This window comes from Salmo trutta, chromosome 1, assembly GCF_901001165.1.
Source record: "Salmo trutta chromosome 1, fSalTru1.1, whole genome shotgun sequence".
Classification (NCBI taxonomy): Eukaryota; Metazoa; Chordata; class Actinopteri; order Salmoniformes; family Salmonidae; genus Salmo; species Salmo trutta.
This window is the reverse complement of record NC_042957.1, coordinates 21,451,791-21,472,335: the sequence shown is the minus strand read 5'-3', so window position 1 is coordinate 21,472,335 and position 20,545 is coordinate 21,451,791. Positions and strand designations below refer to the sequence as shown.

At 45.5% G+C, this 20,545-nt stretch overlaps 1 protein-coding gene across 9 annotated transcripts in view; it reads left to right on the top strand.

The window, feature by feature from the left end:
• Window positions 1–20,545, top strand: part of syne1a (spectrin repeat containing, nuclear envelope 1a) — a 174,254-nt gene that overhangs the window by 105,465 nt on the left and 48,244 nt on the right. For 8 of the 9 annotated variants that reach the window (XR_003873502.1, XM_029743658.1, XM_029743599.1 and 5 more), the window contains 17 exons: window positions 463–585; window positions 803–985; window positions 1,680–1,823; window positions 4,580–4,780; window positions 6,348–6,485; window positions 9,751–9,861; window positions 10,263–10,424; window positions 10,828–11,025; window positions 11,249–11,422; window positions 15,472–15,663; window positions 18,175–18,306; window positions 18,490–18,590; window positions 18,759–18,903; window positions 19,101–19,229; window positions 19,589–19,762; window positions 19,973–20,206; window positions 20,393–20,494. Coding sequence is in view for 8 of the 9 variants with exons in the window: in XM_029743658.1 (XP_029599518.1) it covers window positions 463–585; window positions 803–985; window positions 1,680–1,823; window positions 4,580–4,780; window positions 6,348–6,485; window positions 9,751–9,861; window positions 10,263–10,424; window positions 10,828–11,025; window positions 11,249–11,422; window positions 15,472–15,663; window positions 18,175–18,306; window positions 18,490–18,590; window positions 18,759–18,903; window positions 19,101–19,229; window positions 19,589–19,762; window positions 19,973–20,206; window positions 20,393–20,494 (2,643 nt within the window). In the remaining variant the exon portion in view is untranslated. The remainder of the gene's footprint in view (window positions 1–462; window positions 586–802; window positions 986–1,679; window positions 1,824–4,579; window positions 4,781–6,347; window positions 6,486–9,750; window positions 9,862–10,262; window positions 10,425–10,827; window positions 11,026–11,248; window positions 11,423–15,471; window positions 15,664–18,174; window positions 18,307–18,489; window positions 18,591–18,758; window positions 18,904–19,100; window positions 19,230–19,588; window positions 19,763–19,972; window positions 20,207–20,392; window positions 20,495–20,545) is intronic. The other variant, XM_029743691.1, reaches the window with a different exon arrangement.

Genomic DNA, 20,545 nt, shown 5'->3' with positions numbered 1-20,545 from the left:
CTGGTGTTGTACCTTGATTCAAACCTGGGTACGTTCCTGGGTCCAACAAACCAGGAAGTCCCAGTTAAACCAGTTGCAAACAGGAATCCAGGAAATGACAGAAACAATGCCGTTAAGAATGCGGCTGTTACTAGAGCGTATATTGACACCACACTTCCATCTTGTGGCCATTACCAGTCCCTACATTAGTCTTACCACCAGCCGTAAGACTAGAAGGCTGGCTGGCACACGAGGCTAACTGCATCAGAACTGCATCAGCACTACAGACTCTACAGGCCTGGGTTGCTGTAATCTTTTAATCTGTCTTGACTGCCCTGCAGTAGCTTCCTAGACTGCAGTCTGTTTCTAATAATCACTAATAGCATTGTGAGATTTAGTTAGAATCCCATTTTTTTGGGGTGGGGGGGGTTCAGTAAATAGTGTGGAACTATGGAACTGTCTTACCTGTGTGTCTCCCATCAGGACATGGTTCGTCTGGAGGCTGAGGTGAAGACCCTGCATGACTCTCTGGACCAGGCCCAGCTCACACTCACCTCTCCTGACCTAGCACGACTCAGCCTCAGGGAGCAGCTCACACACAGACAGGTAAACACTTATGGAGATAGATCACTGCCATAATCTGTCACAATGATGTGCTTCCACCCACCTGACTTGCCCACCCACTCAGACAGGTATTACAACCCACAACACAGGTAACCACCCACATACTAGAGACAGATACTGAGGAACACTGGAACAGCATTGTACTACAAAATATATACATTATTCCCTTGAAACATTCCTGTTCGTCCTGTCCACCCAGCGTCTGTTGGTGGAGATGGAGGCCTTCAAGCAGCAGGTGCAGGCGGTGCAGCTGTGTCAGAGCGCCCTCCGGCTGCCGGAGGAGGTAGTGGCCAACCTGTCCATCTGCAGAACAGCCCAGAGCCTGCAGCAAGAGGCCAGCCAGCTGCAGCACACCACCATCCAGCAGTGCAACATCCTACAGGTAGGGGGTCGACACCCACAGCACAATATCTAATGATACATTATTCTGATACAGAAGATATAGTCATTGTAAAGCTGAGAAAGCTGCATGGGACTGCTGGGCAAAGTAAGCAACAGCAGTTATTCAGCTGTATGACATGCCGCAAGTGCTGTTATAGGGCAGGGCACAACAACTGTTTCTGTGTGACAGGCTGTCTCGCTAAAACAGACAAATGGCAAAAGGAGCAAGTATGGAATGTACATTCTCTTTTCTGTGTGCTCATCTCAGGATTCTTCTTAAAGATGCAGTCTGGGATCTTACAAATTTGTAACATATCATACAAAATGGATGAGGTAATTCTTGGGGATCCGTTTTGGCTTGTGTGCACATTTTCAAAAAGTACTGGCTGAAATGATAAAAACCTTTGGAGCATCACTTTAACTTAGTGATTCGGGGCTGATTTGGTTGTTAAGCTGATTTTGGTAAAGATTAGGTCTGGGAGGGATGAGCTGACCTTGAATGGGCTGTTAAAAGGCAGAGTAACCAACTAAACCATCTTAACATATTCTTTGTGCAAGGGTGCTTGTTGTAATAAACCTCAAAGAAACAAACAATTATACCATTACTATGTAACTATCATTTCACTATAATTTTTTAGTAAATACCTCATTTTAGTTGGAGTTGACCCCAACTTGCTTCGGACTCTCTTTCCCAGGAGGCTGTGGTGCAGTATGAGCAGTATGAGCAGGAAGTGAGGAACCTCCAGAGGCTGATAGAGGAAGCTCACCGCATCATACAGGACCGACCCGTTTCAACCAGTAACATACATGAACTACAGGCCCAGATACACCACCATGAGGTGAGAGATATAGATATACTGTATATGTACATACACACACACACACACACACACACACACACACACACACACACACACACACACACACACACTCGCACATACACGCATGCACAAAACACACATGCACAAAACACACACAAGGAGTGAGTTCCAGGTCAAGCATCATAAGACTCCTCTTCTCCTGACTGCTCCTGACTGCTCCTGACTGCTCCTGACTGCTCCTGACTGCTCCTGACTGCTCCTGACTGCACCTGACTGCTCCTGACTGCTCCTGACTGCTCCTGACTGCTCCTGACTGCTCCTGACTGCTCCTGACTGCACCTGACTGTACCTGACTGCTCCTGACTGCTCCTGACTGCTCCTCCTGACTGCTCCTGACTGCTCCTGACTGCTCCTGACTGCTCCTCCTGACTGCTCCTGACTGCACCTGACTGCTTCTGACTGCTCCTGACTGCTCCTGACTGCTCCTGACTGCTCCTCCTGACTGCTCCTGACTGCTCCTGACTGCACCTGACTGCACCTGACTGCACCTGACTGCTCCTGACTGCTCCTGACTGCACCTGACTGCACCTGACTGCTCCTGACTGCTCCTGACTGAGGAAAGAAAACACTATCTTTGTTCATTGGGTTTATATCCATTATGACATAACACGAACACACTGTCTTCAGCTCTGCACTAAATACTTCAACTCAGGAGTCAAATATTTGTCTTATTATTAGACGTATTTGACTAAACAGGATGTTGTTTTTTAATTGACTCCTCAGTTTCACTTTCATGATTCTCTCAGATGTCTTGAAGCTCAGTTGGGTCATGGCTGCAATTGAGTGTATTTTATCTCTCTAAGGATTGACAGGATGTCTGCACTAAAGTTGTATCTCTACTGAAGATCAATGATTGTGTCATCCAGCATATTCTATTTTTTATTCACCCCAATGGCCTTTCAATTATAGCCTGGTCCCAGATCTGTTTGGGCTGTTTTGCCAACTCCCAATGACCATTCAGAGTTACCAAGACAGCAAAAACAGATCTGGTACCAGGCACTTTCAATCATACCTATCAGGGGAAATAGTAGGCCTGTGCAGCTCATATTGGATTTAAATAAAGTGACCCACTTCAGCTTCAAAGTATGATAATAGTGAGATGTAAGAGTGGAAGGAAGAGGATACTGTTCAGAGGCTGTTACTCATACAGTATCTCCTGTCTGCATAGTCATCTCCCCATTCACTGTAGCTTCAACCTGCAGTGTTGGCTGAGTCCTGTCAGTCCCTACAGGGATCAATAGAATAGAATAGAATTGAATAGAAAACCACTACTGGGCTAAAACCTGCTTATAACACAGTTACATGATGTGACAGTGGCCATTTTACATGGGCCCTGTTTCTCTCTCTCTCTCTATCTCCAAAACAAATACATTCCCTTCTTATCTGATTTGACCTCCACTGACGTTACTGTGCACACAGAGAAGGATGAGATTCTGATTTGACGTACTGTAGCTACACCCAACTGCACTATCAGACAGCCTTGTGCTTTACACTGCAGTTTGCAGACTTTGCTGAGTGTGTGTTTGATCCTTCCTGCAGAGCGAGAGAGACACACATGCATTGCGGGCGCACGTGCACACACACACACACACACACACACACACACACACACACACACACACACACATTTTGGGGAGAGAGATGAAGACACACTTACACACAGATTCTTGTGTGCTGGTATTTGACCACAGCTGCAGTCTTATTCACTGTGCTGTAGTTGTTTGGCTTGGTTGAGTGTTGGCTGAGTTCAACAGAAAGATATACCTAGTCAGTTGTACAACTGAATGCATTCAACTGAAATGTGAATCAGAGAGGTGCGGGGGGCTGCCATAATCGACATCCACATCTTCGGCGCCCGGGGAACAGTGGGTTAACTGCCTTGCTCAGAGGAAGAACGACATATTTTTACCAGCTCGAGGACTCGATCCAGCAACCTGGCCCAACGCTCTAACCACTAGGCTACCTGCCGCCCCTGAGCTGATAGCTGCAGTTCTACTGCCTCACCTCAGTCTGATTATCAGTGCATCCACCATCTGGGAGAGAAAAAGCGAGGGAGTGGAGGGAGGGAGAGAGGGACGGAGAGGAGGAGCCTGAACTCGCTGCCCATAGTGGGTCAGTAATCTGACACCCTCTCTGTAATTCTTTAGCACTCCTCCCTCCACCCTCTCTTTTCCCGGCTCTCTTTTGTTGTCAGGAATTCTTCCTTAGGATTGGAGGAGGGAGGGGTAGCTGTGATCTCACTTCCTGTCTCTCAACCCTTTGTGTGTGTGTGAGAGAGTGGAGGAGAGATTTGCACTGCTTCAGTTAGCTCTCTCTCTCTCTCTCTCTCTCTTTCTCTCTCTACCAAACCTTCTGTCTATCGAGCTTACCGCTGTGCCTCACCCGCCTCTGCACTGCTCTGATTGGCTTAGAGGAGCCAGAGAGTGTGTGTATGTGTGTCACAGGGACGGAGCCAGTGCTATTCTCGCTCTCATATACACACACACACACACACAGCAAGATCGAGAGAGAGGAGACAGAGAAGAGAAATGCGCTCGCTCCACTTATTCTTCACCCACCGGTGCTTTTCTCTGCACCGCATTCAATGCTGAACAAACCTACCCCCCTTTCTAGGAGTCTATTTAGTCAGACCTATTGATTTTCTTATTGTGGACTGAACCACGAAGTGTTGACCCCGGGGGTGTTTTGACCGGTGGTTGGGGATGTTTTGACAGGAGCTAGCCCTGAAGATCCGAGGCTACCAGGAGCAGATAGCGTCCCTGAACTCCAAGTGTAAGATGCTGACGGTGAAGGCCAAGCACGCCACCATGCTGCTGACAGTCAGTGAGGTGGAGGGGCTGTCTGACGGCATGGACGAGCTCAGCGACGAGGAGCTGCCCACCAAACAACCGCTGGCACACCCCTCCGTCGTCATGGTGAGGGACTGGGGTTTGAAAATGACCCCCTGTGTCTGTATCCCCTTATGTGTTCTCGCTCCCCTCTGTCTCTGCAGGTAGTTTCTGTTTACTCTGGGTCTGTCTGTTTGTCTCTCAGTATATGTAGATCTGTCCCCTCTGTCTCTTTCTGTGTGTTGTATTGGTATGTTCAGGCCTAATCTAGGGGCAGTCTTTCTGTTTTAGCATCTGTCTGTCTCTCTGCAGTGTATATACTGTATATCTGCTACTGCACCTTGGTGTCTCTGCTGACATGGTATTTACCTCAGTACAGTCTTTCTATTCGCATCTTATTCCACTCTCTCTTTTTCCCCTGTCTCGTTCTTGCTAGTTGAAGTCCTAAATCAGTTTCCCCCTGCTAGGGTCTGTTGCTGTTTGTGCTGCTGTCTCAACGGGCCAGGAAACAGGATATTGTTTGAATGTGTGTGTGTGTGTGTGTGTGTGTGTGTGTGTGTGTGTGTGCGTGCGTGCGTGCGTGCGTGTGTACCATTTGAGTATACACAGTCAATCATGCATTGTCACACGATGAGGACACTAACATCACTGTTAAGTTTATGGTTCCCACACAGTGTAGTATCCAGCAGCGGGACATTGCCTGGTGTTGCATCATGGGGCCCGGGAAAGGCCTGAAAATGACTTTTGACAAGGTCCAACTCTGTCAGCCAAGTTCCACTATAACCTCCAAAAACAGCCCAATTGGGCTCGGCTCGCATTTCAGGTCTGCTCTCTACTGAGGCAGCCAGACAGGCAGACAGGCAGACAGGGAGGGAGGGAGACAACTGTGCTGCTATACTCTACTGAGGGCCAGCTGTAGCTCACTCCCCCAGTCTAACTGTCTGTTGTTAACTCTATACTGGCTGCACTGGCCTCTCTCATGTAGAATATAGAGCCAGGGTTTAGATGTTTCAAAGATAAACTGTCATTTGTTATAAGTTGTTATGGTGCAGAATGTGCTGTTGCTGTACTTTCTGTGTGTGTACTGCTTAAAAGACAGGAAGACAATGAGGTATAGGCCTGCAACAATGTATATTTAGCTACCCCTGGTGTGAGTGTATGCGCAAGAGTTTTATTTCCTAGCATTGGCCATTCCATTCCCCTGACATATCCTGTAAAAAGCCTTGTGGGTCATTCATTGCAATTGCTTTCCAGCTTCACTAAGGGTTTCTTTGTCTAGCTGCAGAAAGCTACAGTACAGTACAGCAGTACGACCACTATATTCCTGTGCCTTTAGTGCTTCTGTCAGGCTTGGGGTTGTGTTCTATCAATACTTGTAATGTGATCTCATTGAGACACTATTTGATTACCTCCTGTCTAATTAATCAGTAGTGTGCTTACTCTGCTAAGCTCCACCCTTTCACTCTATTCGTTATGCTTATGTTGTCTCTTTCCTCTTTCTCTCCCTTTCTCTTATTCCTGTGCTCTCTCTCCATTCTCATCCTCCTCTTTCTTGTCTCTCTTTCTCTGTCTTTTCTCTCTTTCTTTCTGGCCCCTCTCTCTATATTTCTCGCTGTCTATTTCTCCATATGGTTGTGTGTGTGTGTGTGGTCAGATGACAGCAGGCCGCTGTCACACACTCCTCTCCCCCGTAACAGAGGAGTCAGGGGAGGAGGGCACCAACAGCGAGGTCTCCTCTCCCGCCTGCCGCTCCCCCTCGCCAGGGGCTAACGCTGACACTCCCCTTAACCAGGTACTGCACCGGCGCACCCCCCAACTGCCTCCCACCCATTCACCTGCCCCTGCTACTACTATCCCGACGACCCCTAACTACCTTCATCCTACCCCTCACTGTGCCTCCTATTAAGTACATGTGCTGTGTACCTATAACGCTTATCTGTCCCAACAGCGCTCTCCGAGACTGCAGGCATGGCCATCTTACCACTATCTCCTGGGTAGACCGATTCCCTTGTTTCTCTATAAGCAGGGTTGCTGGTGAATTGCAATTGGTCATTCATTGTCTCAAAGCTTCACAACAGTTGTATAGCCTTAGAAGTGGAAATACTAAATGTCAATCAGAGTTTAGTCTTCGATGATGTTTTGGTACTATTTACTAGGAAGTTGTAGATGTAGAAGTTAATGCCATCTATACGTAGAAGCTGCACTTAAATAACACCCAGTGCAGATATCCTCTAAATATTTGGGTGTAGAATCTTAAGCTTACTATGGTTATAATGGCTTCCAGCATCTGGTTGGCATATGGCTAACTACATTAGGAGACAACGCAATTACAGGGTTTGTGCTCAGGCTAGAATGAAAGGCGGCCGGTGCGAAGGAAAAATAAATATCTATGGAGTTCAATATCTACAGTACCAGTCAAAAGTTTGGACACACCTACTCCTTCCAGGGTTTTTCTTTATTTTTACTATTTTCTACATTGTAGAATAATAGTGAAGACATCAAAACTATGAAATAACACATATGGAATCATGTATTAAAGTGTTAAAGAAATAAAAATACATTTTATATTTGAGATTCTTCAAAGTAGCCACCCTTTGTCTTGATGACAGCTTTGCACACTCTTGGCATTCTCTCAACCAGCTTCATGAGGTAGTCACCTGGAATGCATTTCAATTAACAGGTATGCCTTGTTAAAACTTAATTTGTGGAATTTCTTTCCTTAACTTCTTATGGATCCCTTCGCGCGCCAATCCCTTTAGCGGGATCGATTTGACAACACCCAGTGAAATTGCAGCGCACCAAATTCAAAAACAGAAATACTCATAATAAGAATTCAAAAAGCATACAAGTGTTATACATCGGTTTAAAGATGAACTTCTTGTTAATCCAGCCACAGTGTCAGATTTCAAAAAGGCTTGATGGCGAAAGCAGACCATGCGATTATCTGAGGACAGCGCACAGCATACCAACACATGAAAATCAGATTTCAACCAGGCAGGTGCTACACAAGTCAGAAATAACGATATAATTCATGCCTTACCTTTGAAGATCTTCTTCTGTTGGCACTCCAAAATGTCCCATAAACATCACAAAAGGTCCTTTTGTTCAATAATTTGCTTCTTTATATCCCCAAAATGTCCATTTATTTGGCGCGTTTGATTCAGAAAACACCGGTTCCAACTCGCCCAACATGCCTACAAAGTATCTAATACTTTACCTGTAAACTTTGTCCAAACATTTCAAACAACATTCCTAATCCAAATGTATGTATCCTAAAACGTAAATAAAATTGAAGACGGAAAATACTGTGCTCAATACCGGAAACAAAGTGAAGCACGTTCCAGGTTGTGCGCACCAAAACATGTGACACATGAAAATAACAGGGCTACTTCTTCAATTCTCAAAGGAAAAACATCAACCAATTTCTAAAGACTGTTGACATCTGATTTGGCAGGGGTTTCGCCTGCCAAATCAGTTATGTTATACTCACAGACACTATTCAAACAGTTTTAGAAACTTCAGAGTGTTTTCTATCCAAATCTACTAATAATATGCATATCCTAGCTTCTGGGCCTGAGGAGCAGGCAGTTTACTTTGGGCACGCTTTTCATCCGGACGTGAAAATACTCCCCCCTAGCCCAAAGAGGTTTTAATGTGTTTGAGCCAATCAGTTGTGTTGTTACTAGGTAGGGGTGGTGTACAGAATATAGCCCTATTTGGTAAAAGACCAAGTCCATATTATGGCAAGAACAGCTCAAATAAGCAAAGAGAAACAACAGTCCATCATTACTTTAAGACATGAAGGTCAGTCAATGTGGAAAATTTCAAGAACTTTGAAAGTTTCTTCAAGTGCAGTCGCAAAACCAACAAGCACTATGATGAAACTGGCTCTCATGACCACCACAGGAAGGAAGACCCAGAGTTCATTAGAGTTAACTGCACCTCAGATTGCAGACCAAATAAATGCTTCACAGAGTTCAAGTAACAGACATCTCAACATCAACTGTTCAGAGGAGAATGCGTGAATCAGGCGTTCATGGTCCAATTGCTGCAAAGAAACCTCTACTAAAGGACACCAATAATAAGAAGAGACTTGCTGGGCCAAGAAACACGAACAATGGACATTAGACCGGTGGAAATCTGTCCTTTGGTCTGATGAGTCCAAATGTGAGATTTTTGGTTCCAACCGCCATGTCTTTGTGAGACGCAGAGTAGGTAAACGGATGCTCTCCGCATGTGTGGTTCCCACTGTGAAGCATCGAGGAGGAGGTGTGATGGTGTGGGGGTGCTTTGCTGGTGACACTGTCTGTGATTTATTTAGAATTCAAGGCACACTTAACTAGCATGGCTATCACAGTATTCTGCAGCGATACGCCATCCCATCTTGTTTGAGCTTAGTGGGACTATCATTTGTTTTTCAACAGGACAATGACCCAACACACCTCCAGACTGTGTAAGGGCTATTTGACCAAGAAGGAGAGTGATGGAGTTCTGCATCAGATGACCTGACCTCCACAATCACCCAACCTCAACCCAAATGAGATGGTTTGGGATGAGTAGCAGAGTGAAGGAAAAGCAGCCAACAAGTGCTCAGCATATGTGGGAACTCCTTCAAGACTGTTGGAAAAGCATTCCTCATGAAACTGGTTGAGAGAAGGCCAAGAGTGTGCAAAGCTGTCATCAAGGCAAAGAGTGGCTACTTTGAAGAATCTAAAATCTAAAATATATTTGATTTGTTTAACACTTTTTTGGTTACTACATGATTCCATATATATATTTCATAGTTTTGATGTCTTCACTATTATTCTACAACGTAGAAAATAGTAAAAATAAAGAAAAACCCTTGAATGAGTAGGTGTGTCCAAACTTTTGACTGGTACTGTATATCGCACTAAAAACCATGAAAGGAATAACCGAAGGAGGCCGATATCCAAAATGGACAGCTTAAATGTATTTAATCCATGCTCGAAAGAATACAAAGGGTGAAAGGGCAAGGTGCTATACAAAAATGTAACAACAACCCACACTCTCACACTCTGATCTGTTGTGTATTATAGGCCCGGGCCCCTCTGAGTCGGGCCCCTCTACAGGAGCTGTATGACCCCTCTCTAGAGTCCAATGCCAACCTGGATGACCTGCAGCGCTCCTGGGAAACACTCAAAAATGTGGTACGTCAGCTCAACAGCTATCCACTAACATAAACAAACCGTTACTGTATAAACACTGACCTGTCTCTTCTCGGAGTTATTTTTAGACCTATTTACCTATCCAGTTGTTAAAATGAATGAATGAAATAACGACAATATGTCTCTCTCCCTCTCCTTCTCTCTCCTCCTCTCTCGCTCTCTTCCTCTTTTTTGCCCCTCTCTCTCCCTCTCTCCTCCTCTCTCTCTTCCTCTCTCCCTCTCTCTCTCCCTCTCTCTCTCTTCCTCTCTCTCTCTCCCCTCCCCCCTCTCTCTCTCTTCCTCTCTCTCTCTCCTTCTTTCCCTCTCTCTCCTCCCCTACCTCTCTCTCTCCCGCTCTCTCTCTCTCCTTCCTTCTCTCTCCCTCTCCTCCTCTCCCTATGTAGATCAGTGAGAAGCAGAAGACTCTGTATGAGGCTTTGGAGCGCCAGCAGCACTACCAGGAGTCCCTCCAGTCAATCTCCACCAAGATGGAGTCTATAGAGGGAGCTCTCAATGAGGGCCTAGAGTCCCGCAAGAGCCCTGAGAGCCAGATGGCTGCACACCAGGTGAGAGAGATAGGGAGAGCGATAGACAGAAAGAGGGAGAGGGATGGGGACTTTAGGAAAGGAGAGAAAGTGGGGGGGAGGGTGTTGAGGAAAATTCAGAAAATACAGAGATATAGAAAGGAAAAGAGGGGGAGAGGGGGATGTAAAAGCAGAAAGGGAGAGACATTTTGAGATTTTATTTGCACTAGCCAGTGCAGGGATTGGACAGACACTACATTGCTGTTCCTTGTTGCTATGCCAACAGTACAGCAACGGCACAGTGCTTGTAGGGTTTTTACCAAATGCCAACTCACTGAACCTGAAAATGTCAATATGTCATACTCTCTCCGTAATCTCTGAACTGTATTCCAACTACATGTTTAAATAACCTCCCTCCTTCCCCCTCCTCCCCCGTCTCCCCCAGGCCCTGATGGATGAGATCCTGATGCTACAGGATGAGATTGGGGACCTGCAGACGTGTTTCAGTGAAGAGCTGTGTGACGGCCTGGACAGTGACAGTGACCCAGGGGACCAGCTGGCCCTCCATTCCACCCTGACTGTCCTGGGAGAAAGGATGGCCACCATCCGCATGAAGGCCTCTGGGAAACGGCAGCTATTGGAGGTGGGTGGGAGTGGAACACTCATCAACAATGAATAAAGAAAGAATGGATGGATACTTAACACCATACGTACAATTCAATTGTTTTAATGCAAAGGAGTGTGGTTGCTGTAAAATAGTTGGTTGTCATAGTGACATGGGAGTTAACCAATAAATGGCAATAAAAGTAAAGATGACCCATTTCCATGGAAACAAAGTGTTATGGTTGTCGTGGTGCTCCCTACAGGAGCGTCTGAGTGAGCAGCTGGAGGAGCAGAGGCAGGAGCAGGCGCTGCAGCGTTACCATAGTGAGGCAGAGGAGCTCGACCATTGGTTGCTCAGCACCAAGGCCACGCTAAGCTCCGCCCTTCAGCCACACCCAGAGGACATGGACATGGAGGAGCAGCTGATCGACTGCCAGGTGAGGGGCATGGCGGTGATGATGTCATAAAATAGGGACGGGAAATATGGCGGTCAGGGTTTTGGAGTTGTGTTATTGGGGGTTTCATTGCACAGTACATACAAGGTCTGGATCCAAACGGCTCAGCCCCCTGTTTTGATGCTTAAAAATAGTACTGAATTCAATTTCTGAGTCTCATTTTGCAGAGAATTGCATTCCCACTCATATTTCTTCTCCTAGGTAGTGGTTGTATTGTTACTGGGTGAAATTATGTAGGTCTGAAACTCTGACAAATAATCTGCTTTAGAAAAGAAATGGATAAAGTCTGATAGAGTCCACAAGCCAAGACGTAGACATAAAGTGGTCACACTATTGCTATTGTCCCACTGAATGACCATCCTAAATTAGATTAGATCGTTTTTTGTCCCTCTTCCTGTGTGGGATATTAGGATTATGGTCTGTCTCCCTGCTCTGACTTCCTCCAGCTTTGGGACGTCCCGCTGGCTCCCTAAACATTCCCCCAGTCCTCCGGGCCCTGCTTTGTCCCCCTCTCAAACTGTTACCATGGTGATGTCACCCCCACTCACACTGTTACCATGGTGATGCCACCCCCAGCTTTGATCAGGTTGGTGTGGTGGTGGTGGAAGTGGAAGTTGAGCTGATCCAGAGACAGTTTTGTGTTTTGGGGTCCTAGTGGATCATTCTAGGAGTGTGGTAAACAAAGTTGATCCTAGATTAGTGGTATGGACCAACCTCTCCCTGAAGCACAGGTCTGTTAGAGTGCCCACTATAGGGAACAAACACATTTTGAGCTGCAGGTTTAGTTAGTTCGTTTACTGACTGGTATTGCCTCAAAACTTAAAACGGGTAACCCTGAGTGGTTAAAATGAACTCTATGGGAGCAGGCTCCTAATAATAACTGTACCTCAGAGCCCAGTCCCAGGTAGTCCATAAATGAAGTGTGTGCTGAGAGCAGCTGGGAGGACTATAAGCTGATTAGGGTTTACATATGGCTCCTGTGGAGCTCAGGTCTAAGGGCTAGGCCTGTGCAGGGTCAACCCTCTGTGGGCCTACAGCTCCCTGCTGGAGTTAATGGGAGCAGGGCTGGGGGACCGGGGGGTCGGGGTTGTAGCGTGAGGGATGGAAATGTGTGTGGTATTACTTGAAAGGAGGCATGAGTAGAGAGGAAGGGAGAGAAAGAGAAATTGATCTCTCAGAGAATGAGAGATAAGGAAAGAATAGGAGCAAAAGGAATGGAGAGAGATAGGCTAAGAGTGGGAGTTGGAGGCGGGGAAAGAGAGACAGAGAGAGAGAGATATTCACATCTCCTTCTGAATGACACTGTCACAGCTCTCCTCTGAATAGAGAGGAGGTGGTGCACTGGGGAGACTATTGTGGAGGGAACCATGTCAGTAGGGAATTACCACTCCTACCACTGTCTCTGGGCCGCTCAGTGAAATGAAAAACATGCAAATCCCCCCTTTTTTCTCTTTTATCCTTTTTCACCCATGGTCTGAACATGGAAGGGGAGGGCCTCTCATTGGAGAAGTGTTGTCGTGGAGATTTGAAGGAAGAGGTTGAAGAGGAACGTGGATGGAGAAGGAGAGAAAGAGGGAGAGAAGTAGAGAAAAGAGTATATATTATGAAAAAGAGAAAGGGAAGGAGGACAGAGAACGTGGTGTGCATACAGTATGTGTACTGTATGAGGCAGGCCCAAGAAGCAGCAGCTGTAGCTCTTCTGATGGGTTCATGAAAACAATGGCCAAGGCCTTTATGTGGAGACGAGGCCTCTGACCTTCCAGAACACGGACTGTCATTCACTGCCCTCGGCCAATAGAAACTCTTTAAGGAAGGGAACAGAGAGCTATCATTGGACGTTGATGTTCCTGCGATAGAGAAAGGGGTTGTGTCCATGTTGTTGTGGTATAGTTAGTTACAGTACACTCAGAAAAAAGGGTTCCAAAACGGTTCTTCGACTGTCCTCATAGGTGAACCCTTTTTGGTTCAAGGTAGAACCATTTTGAGTTCCAGATAAAACCATTTTGGGTTGCATGTAGAACCCTCTGTAGAAAGGGTTCTACACAGAACCCCAAAGGGCTCCACCTGGAACCAAAAAGGGTTCTTCAAAAGTTTATCCTATGGGGACAGCCAAAGTACCCTTTTAGGTTCTAGATAGCACCTTTTTTTGTTGGCCTGGGATTGGGTTATCATTGACTGCCATAGTTGAGCTGGCTCCCTGATGGGAGCAGTATTCTAGCTGCCCTTTCTGACCATACCATATTGACAAGTGGTGATCGATGCCACTTAAGATGAGAGGGGACAATTCTTTTTTTTAATGAGCATGGCCTTATTTCTATTAAAGCATATTTGATGACTGTCATTCATATTCCATTAACCCAGCTCAATGTAACATCGATAGGTTTAGGCTACTACATGTTACTCAAATGTTCACTATACCCATCATGAGGCTGCTACAACCTAGTCTATGAATGAACGTTTACAACATACACTACCGTTCAAATGTTTGGGGTCACTTAGAAATGTCCTTGTTTTGAAAAGAAAATAACATTTTGGGTCCATTAAAATAACATTTAATTGATCAGAAATACACTGTAGACATTGTTAATGTTGTAAATGACTATTGTAGCTGCAAACGGCAGATTTCTTATGGAATATCTACATAGGCGTACAGAGGCCCGTTATCAGCAACTATCGCTCCTGTGTTCCAATGCCACGTTGTGTTAGCTAATCCAAGTTTACAATTTTAAAAGGCCAATTGATCATTAGAAAACCCTTTTGTAATTATGTTAGCACAGCTGAAAACTGTTGTCCTGATTAAAGAAGCAATAAAACTGGCTTTCTTTAGACTAGTTGAGTATCTGCAGCATCAGCATTTGTGGGTTCGATTACAGGCTCAAAATGGACAGAAACAAAGGACTTTCTTCTGAAACTCGTCAGTCTATTCTTGTTGTGAGAAATTAAGGCTATTCCATGCAAGAAATTGCAAAGAAACTGAAGATCTTGTACAACGCTGTGTACTACTTCCGAACAGAGCAAACTGGTTCTAACCAGAATAGAAAGAGGAGTGGGAGGCCCCGGTGCACAACTGAGCAAGAGGACAAGTACATTAGAGTGTCTAGATTGAGAAACAGACGCCTCACAAGTCCTCAACTGGCAGCTTCATTAAATAGTACCCGCAAAACACCAGTCTCAACGTCAACAGTGAAGAGGCGACTCCGGGATGCAGGCCTTCTAAGCAGAGTTCCTCTGTCCAGTGTCTGTGTTCTTTTGCCCATCTTAATCTTTTCTTTTTATTGGCCAGTCTGAGATATAGCTTTTTCTTTGCAACTCTACCTAGAAGGCCAGTATCCCGGAGTCGCCTCTTCACTGTTGACGTTGAGACTGGTGTTTTGCGGGTTCAATTTGTTGAAAACCGTTCAACTATTTTCTCTCTCTTTGAGTTCCCTTCTCACTACATTTTATGCACTGCTAGCTAGCTGTAGTTTATGCTTTCGGTACTAGATTAATTATCTGATCATTTGATTGGGTGGAAAACATGTCAGTCCATGCTGCAAGAGCTCTCTTGGAGGACATCCTTTGGAAGTTGTTATAATCACTGTGTAAGTCTATGGAAGTGGGTGAGAAACATGAGCCTCATAGGTTTTGTATTGAAGTCAATTTACCCAGAGGAGGACGGAAGCTAGCTGTCTTCTGGCTACACCATGGTGCTACCCTATAGAGTACTGTTGAGGCTACTGTAGACCTTCATTGGAAAACTGTTTTTAATCAGTTATTTGGTGACGTGAATATATTTAATATAGTTTTATCTACAAATTATAACTTTTTTAATGCTTCACTCTGAGGAGTCTCTACTGATATTGACATATTTTAGCCCTAAGAGTGTGGTCTTGTTAGCTGTATCAGTTGTGGGTTCGCTATCATGTCTCAGCTTTCTTCCCTGCAACAGTGACTCTGCGGCCAAGTTGTGAATCAGGTTGTGGTCACTCTGGTGGTCACTCTGGTGGTCACTCTGTTTGCGCTGGCCTTACTGTGTGCTGCTGTCCCTGCAGAACATGCTGTTTGAGATTGAGCAGAAGGTGGCCTCCCTGTCAGAGCTATCGGTCCACAGTGAGAGCCTGCTGCTAGAGGGGCGGGCAGGGACGCGCGGGGAGGCCGAGCAGCTCACCTTTAAACTCCACTCCCTAAAAGACAGCCTGGTGGAGCTGCAGAGGATGTTGCAGGACAAACAGGTCGACATCCAGGTGAGACACGATGCATCGTAGTGGTATGAGTGTTGGGCTGTTTTCTCAGTCTCTCTGTCTCGCTCTCTCACTTCTCTCTCTGTCCTCTTCTTTCCTCTCCTCACCTTTCCTATCTCTGTGTCTCTTTCTTTATATATCTCCTCTTTGTCCCTTTCATTCCCACCAATTCGCATTCTTTTTTTCTTTCTCTATTTCTCACAGTGGACTCTATTTTCACTGCGGGTATATGGGCACAGTAGCTGGCGGTGGCGCGAAAGGGCTGGGTTTTGATGAATCAATGAGTTGGAGGCTTAACCCCTCACTGGCCAATCAGAACCTGCTCCATGGCTAAATATGTGGTTGCTTCAAGTATTTTATGTATTGTGTTGCCTTCAACTCCAATTCGAATGTTAGTCTGTTATAGTCTAGTTTGTTAAATTGGCTACAGAAACAAAATAATAAAATGTAGGCCTATCCCATTTTTGCTAAATGTGTTGAACATATTTGCAGTCCACATTGTTCGAAGTAAGGCATGACTTCAATATGGAGATATATTGTTAAACATAGCATTCAGACTGATATAGGGGTTAGGCCTACTGTAAATTGCATTATGGCTATAATTCTAATCTAATTCTAATCAAAACGAATCAACAACTTGTTTTAGATAGGCTATGTCTAAATAGAGTGACAGGCACCATAATCACTCCCCGTGGGCATATAATATTAAGGCAACTCAGACAATGCAGGGTTTTACACACATCCAAACTTTTCAAAGAAGCTGGACAAAGATCCAACATAAAGTGATTGTCCACTCAGCGTCATACTGCTCCCAAATATAATGTTTGATAAACATAATGGAACCATCTTACAGACCGTATTCACACTTCTCCAGAAATAGCAGACGGCTCCGAAATTCCATTGCATGCCAGCTGGATGTTATCATCATAAAGACAGGACGGTGAATCATTCTAAAAAGTTTGGTTTTTAATCAAATTAAACAACAACAATATTTCAAAATAGCTTGGGGTCAGAAGCATGTTATCATAAAATGGACAGAATAAAAAAGAAACAACAGATTGCTGTTGAACCAGCCGTAGTTCTAGCCTATAGGCACGCCTACGGTAGCGGAATGTTACAGGAAAATAAGTACAAGGGTCACCAGCATCATCTCATCTCTCGTTTCATGATGGGCACATGGGCACATGTAGCTTACATGGAGTGGTTTTATGCACGTCCAAAACGGGAGCGGGCTATAATGATGTAGGATTACACAATACATACATAGAAGAAGGGGATGTCCGCTCACTGTTTTGCTGCTCCCAAACTTGATATTTGAATAAAGCTATGGTGATTAAGATGTATTTCAAAGCAGTCTCACGAATCAAACTCTTTATTAATAGGCTTGGCTACTTTGCGAATCCATTGGGTAGGTAAAAAAAGATATGTGCTTGGTTGTTAATCAAATGAAACCAAATGTTTATTAATACTAGGGTTACCGGCACAAAAAGCACATCTTCTCTCTTGTTCCATGAGCATAAGGGCACTTTGTGTCATGGGCGGTTAGGTAACGCCTCCGCTCACAAAATCCTCCATGCCATTACCAACCTCTAAGACCTGCTTTTCGTTGGTCTTAAATCCCGATATGCGCTGCATGAAATTGACATTTTTGCACTTGTTTTCAAGGACACACGTCAAAAATGGCCACCCCTCCCACCTCAGCGCAAGCAAGCTGATATTAGGTAAATTGCTGAACCTGGCTTATGGGGTGGAAAATACCAGAGAGACAATTTTTACATGCGTCGCAAACTAACGTGCGTTTGGCACTTGCGCCGCCGTAGTAACAGACAAATTTAGCGCTCTCCCTCTCTCACACACAAACACAGTTGGACCATACACCTGCCTCTCTTATGTGTTGGTGTATTGTTGTGTTTTGTTGAAGTGTGTTGCGCATCTCCATCAATAGATGTTTTGTGTGGACACAAAGGCTATGCTTCAGTCATAAAGGCCCACTGTCTCCCATGAGAACAGCAACTGCCTGTATGTCACACAAACAAAGAGCAAAGAGATGCTAACTTCTAATCCTAACCCAGAGATGCTCTGGAATCCTCTCGCTCTCCACGTCATGCTACCTCTAACACTGTTGTGATGACACATGGCATTTGGCCTCTCACTTTGCTATGATATTGTCTTCAGTAGTAGTAGGTATGTTTACAAGCATGTAAGCACGGATCTGCATTTCAAACAAATAGTCGGAATGCACCCTTTCAATATTTATTATGAAGAAATATGTGATCACACACCAAATAGTCTTAAAATACAATTTCCTTGAACAAGCTTTTAATCTCCTAAAATAGAATTTAAAGAGTAATCCATCCCTTTTAATCCCTTACTTGGAGAGTAATCCTAGTTGGAGTATTTTTGTAATTCAATCTCACAAAACTGTGCATCAAAGTAACTGCATTTATCACTGTTTATATCCACTGTAACATCTCTCCTTTAACCCCTAACCTCTGACCTCTGCTTGTGTCCCAGGGTTCATTGCAGGAGCAGGAGGACAGTGAGCCAGACTCCATCCTGTCCCAGAGTCCCAACATACAGGACTGGCTGTCCCAGGCCCGCTCCACACGCACACAACAGCACCATGACAACCTGCTACGACAGAGGGTAGGATATGACATAACTCTTTCCTGTACATGTACTATACCGCTGTACTGTACCATTACTCTACATATGTCCTTCCCTCTGGAGTGCGTACGGGTATAGAGCATGTGTCTGTGTTGGAGAAGTAAACGTACTGTGGAGCGTATGGAGCTGTGTGTATTCATGCTCTATTATTTTATTGTGTAGGAGCTGGAGGAGCAGCTGGCAGAGCAGAGAAGGCTACTGAAGTCTGTAGCCAGTGTAGGGGAGGAGATCCTCAGCCAACAGACCACACCCAATGGAGACAGGCACGTTTTATCTCACACACACACACACACACACACACACACACACACACACACACACACACACACACACACACACACACACTAATTGTTTTCTCTCTCATTCCTGCACTGGTCTCTGTTTATCCCTTACTATTTCATTCTCTCTCTCTGTCCCCCCTCTCTCTATAGTGAGGGAAAGCCTGGTGTGTTGTTAGAGGCAGAGACCTTGACCCCTCAGGACCAGATGAGACAGAGGTGGGAGAATCTGAGTAAAGACCAGAGCACCAAACTCCAGCTGTCTCTTAACTCCCTGGAGCAGGAGCAGCTCAGTCCGGTAAGCATGGCTTGGATATCTATTATCTTCGTATCTACAAAACACCTTACCTGTCTAAGCACACCTGTCCACATAGCATCTAATGTTATTCAAATACCTACAGTACAAACCATATTCCAACTAAGTACAGTAACCACTACTAAGTTATGGTGTGAGATTACATCAGTATCTGACAGTCCTGTTTCCCCTCTCCCCAGGTGCTCCACAGGTCATGTGTGTCCAGCCCAGGGGTGGTGTTCAGGAGGGAGGCGCTGGGACAAGACCCTTACTTCTCCAGGGCTCTGTTTGAGGGCTGCAGCCAGACTCTAGAGAGGCTAGCCCAAGAGGTAATACACGTACACCGACTGGGTGTATATAACACGAGGATGGAAGTAAAACAGTCAACGAGTAATATATAGGTTTCCTGGATGTGTACATGAAAACATGGATTGACTGTGATTCAGTGAGAAGGGTTTATTCTGTGATGAATTAAGCCTCTGGTTACATTAACATACAGTAGCTACATCCAGTAAATGATGTGGCTGTGCTCGCTTTAAATATGTTAGATAATTACTGAGTTAGTTAGTGAGTTAGTTAGATAATTAGTGAGTGAGTGAGTGAGTGAGTGAGTGAGTGAGTGAGTGAGTGAGTGAGTTAGTTAGTTAACGTGTAACATTAATATAACTCCTACGTTGTGCGTCTACAGCCAGGAGGCATAGCTGACAATAAGCAGGATGTGCCCCGGGGTGTGTCGGTGCTGGAGGAGCTGTATGCGGCTGTGTCTGCAGCTTCGTCCTGGCTGGACAGTGCTGAGAACAACGTCCTCTCTGGTCCTGTGCTGCTGTCAGAGGACACTGAGACACAGCTCTCTAACCTGGAGGTAACCACAGGCAGAGGCAATCAAACAAATTACAGTTCTAGTTATCAACCAGCTAATAGACTTTATGGAGCAATATTCCCCACACACATAATATGAGAACATTCAGAGAACATTCAGAGAACATTCAGAGGACATTCCCTCTATACTGTATTATGAACTATATTACTGGGCTTTTGGCTGACCTCTTCTCCTTGTCCTCTTCCTCTGCAGGGCCTGAGTAAAGAGGTGAGGGAGGTGACAGGGGAGATGAGCAAGTGCAGGGAGCTGCTGGGAGGAGGAGGTGGAGCAGCAGCAGGAGGAAGGAGGCTGTATGGAGGGGAGGAGCAGGCCCTGATGGAAGACACTCTGGATGGGCTGCAGGAGAGACTGGGCCTGCTGGACCAAACCCTGGAGCAACACTGTGACTGTATGAGAGACCGACTGCAGGAACACACCGGCTTCCAGGTAGCTAGTGTGTGTGTGTGTGTGTGTGTGTGTGTGTGTGTGTGTGTGTGTGTGTGTGTGTGTGTGTGTGTGTGTGTGTGTGTGTGTGTATGTGTGCGTGAGATTTAAAGGTCTGCATGTCTACCATTCGTCATTGTCATCATTGCTAACCTTTGACCTCCATCTCTCCTGTCTCCTCTCCACCAGACGGAGCTAAGGCTGCTGTTCACAGCTCTCAGTGAGAGTAAACACCAGCTGCTGCAGAGGATGGCTGGAGCCATAGACAGGCCTGCACCCAAACAGATGGAGGTACAGTGATAGTAATAGACACATGCGCGCACACACGCACACGCACACACA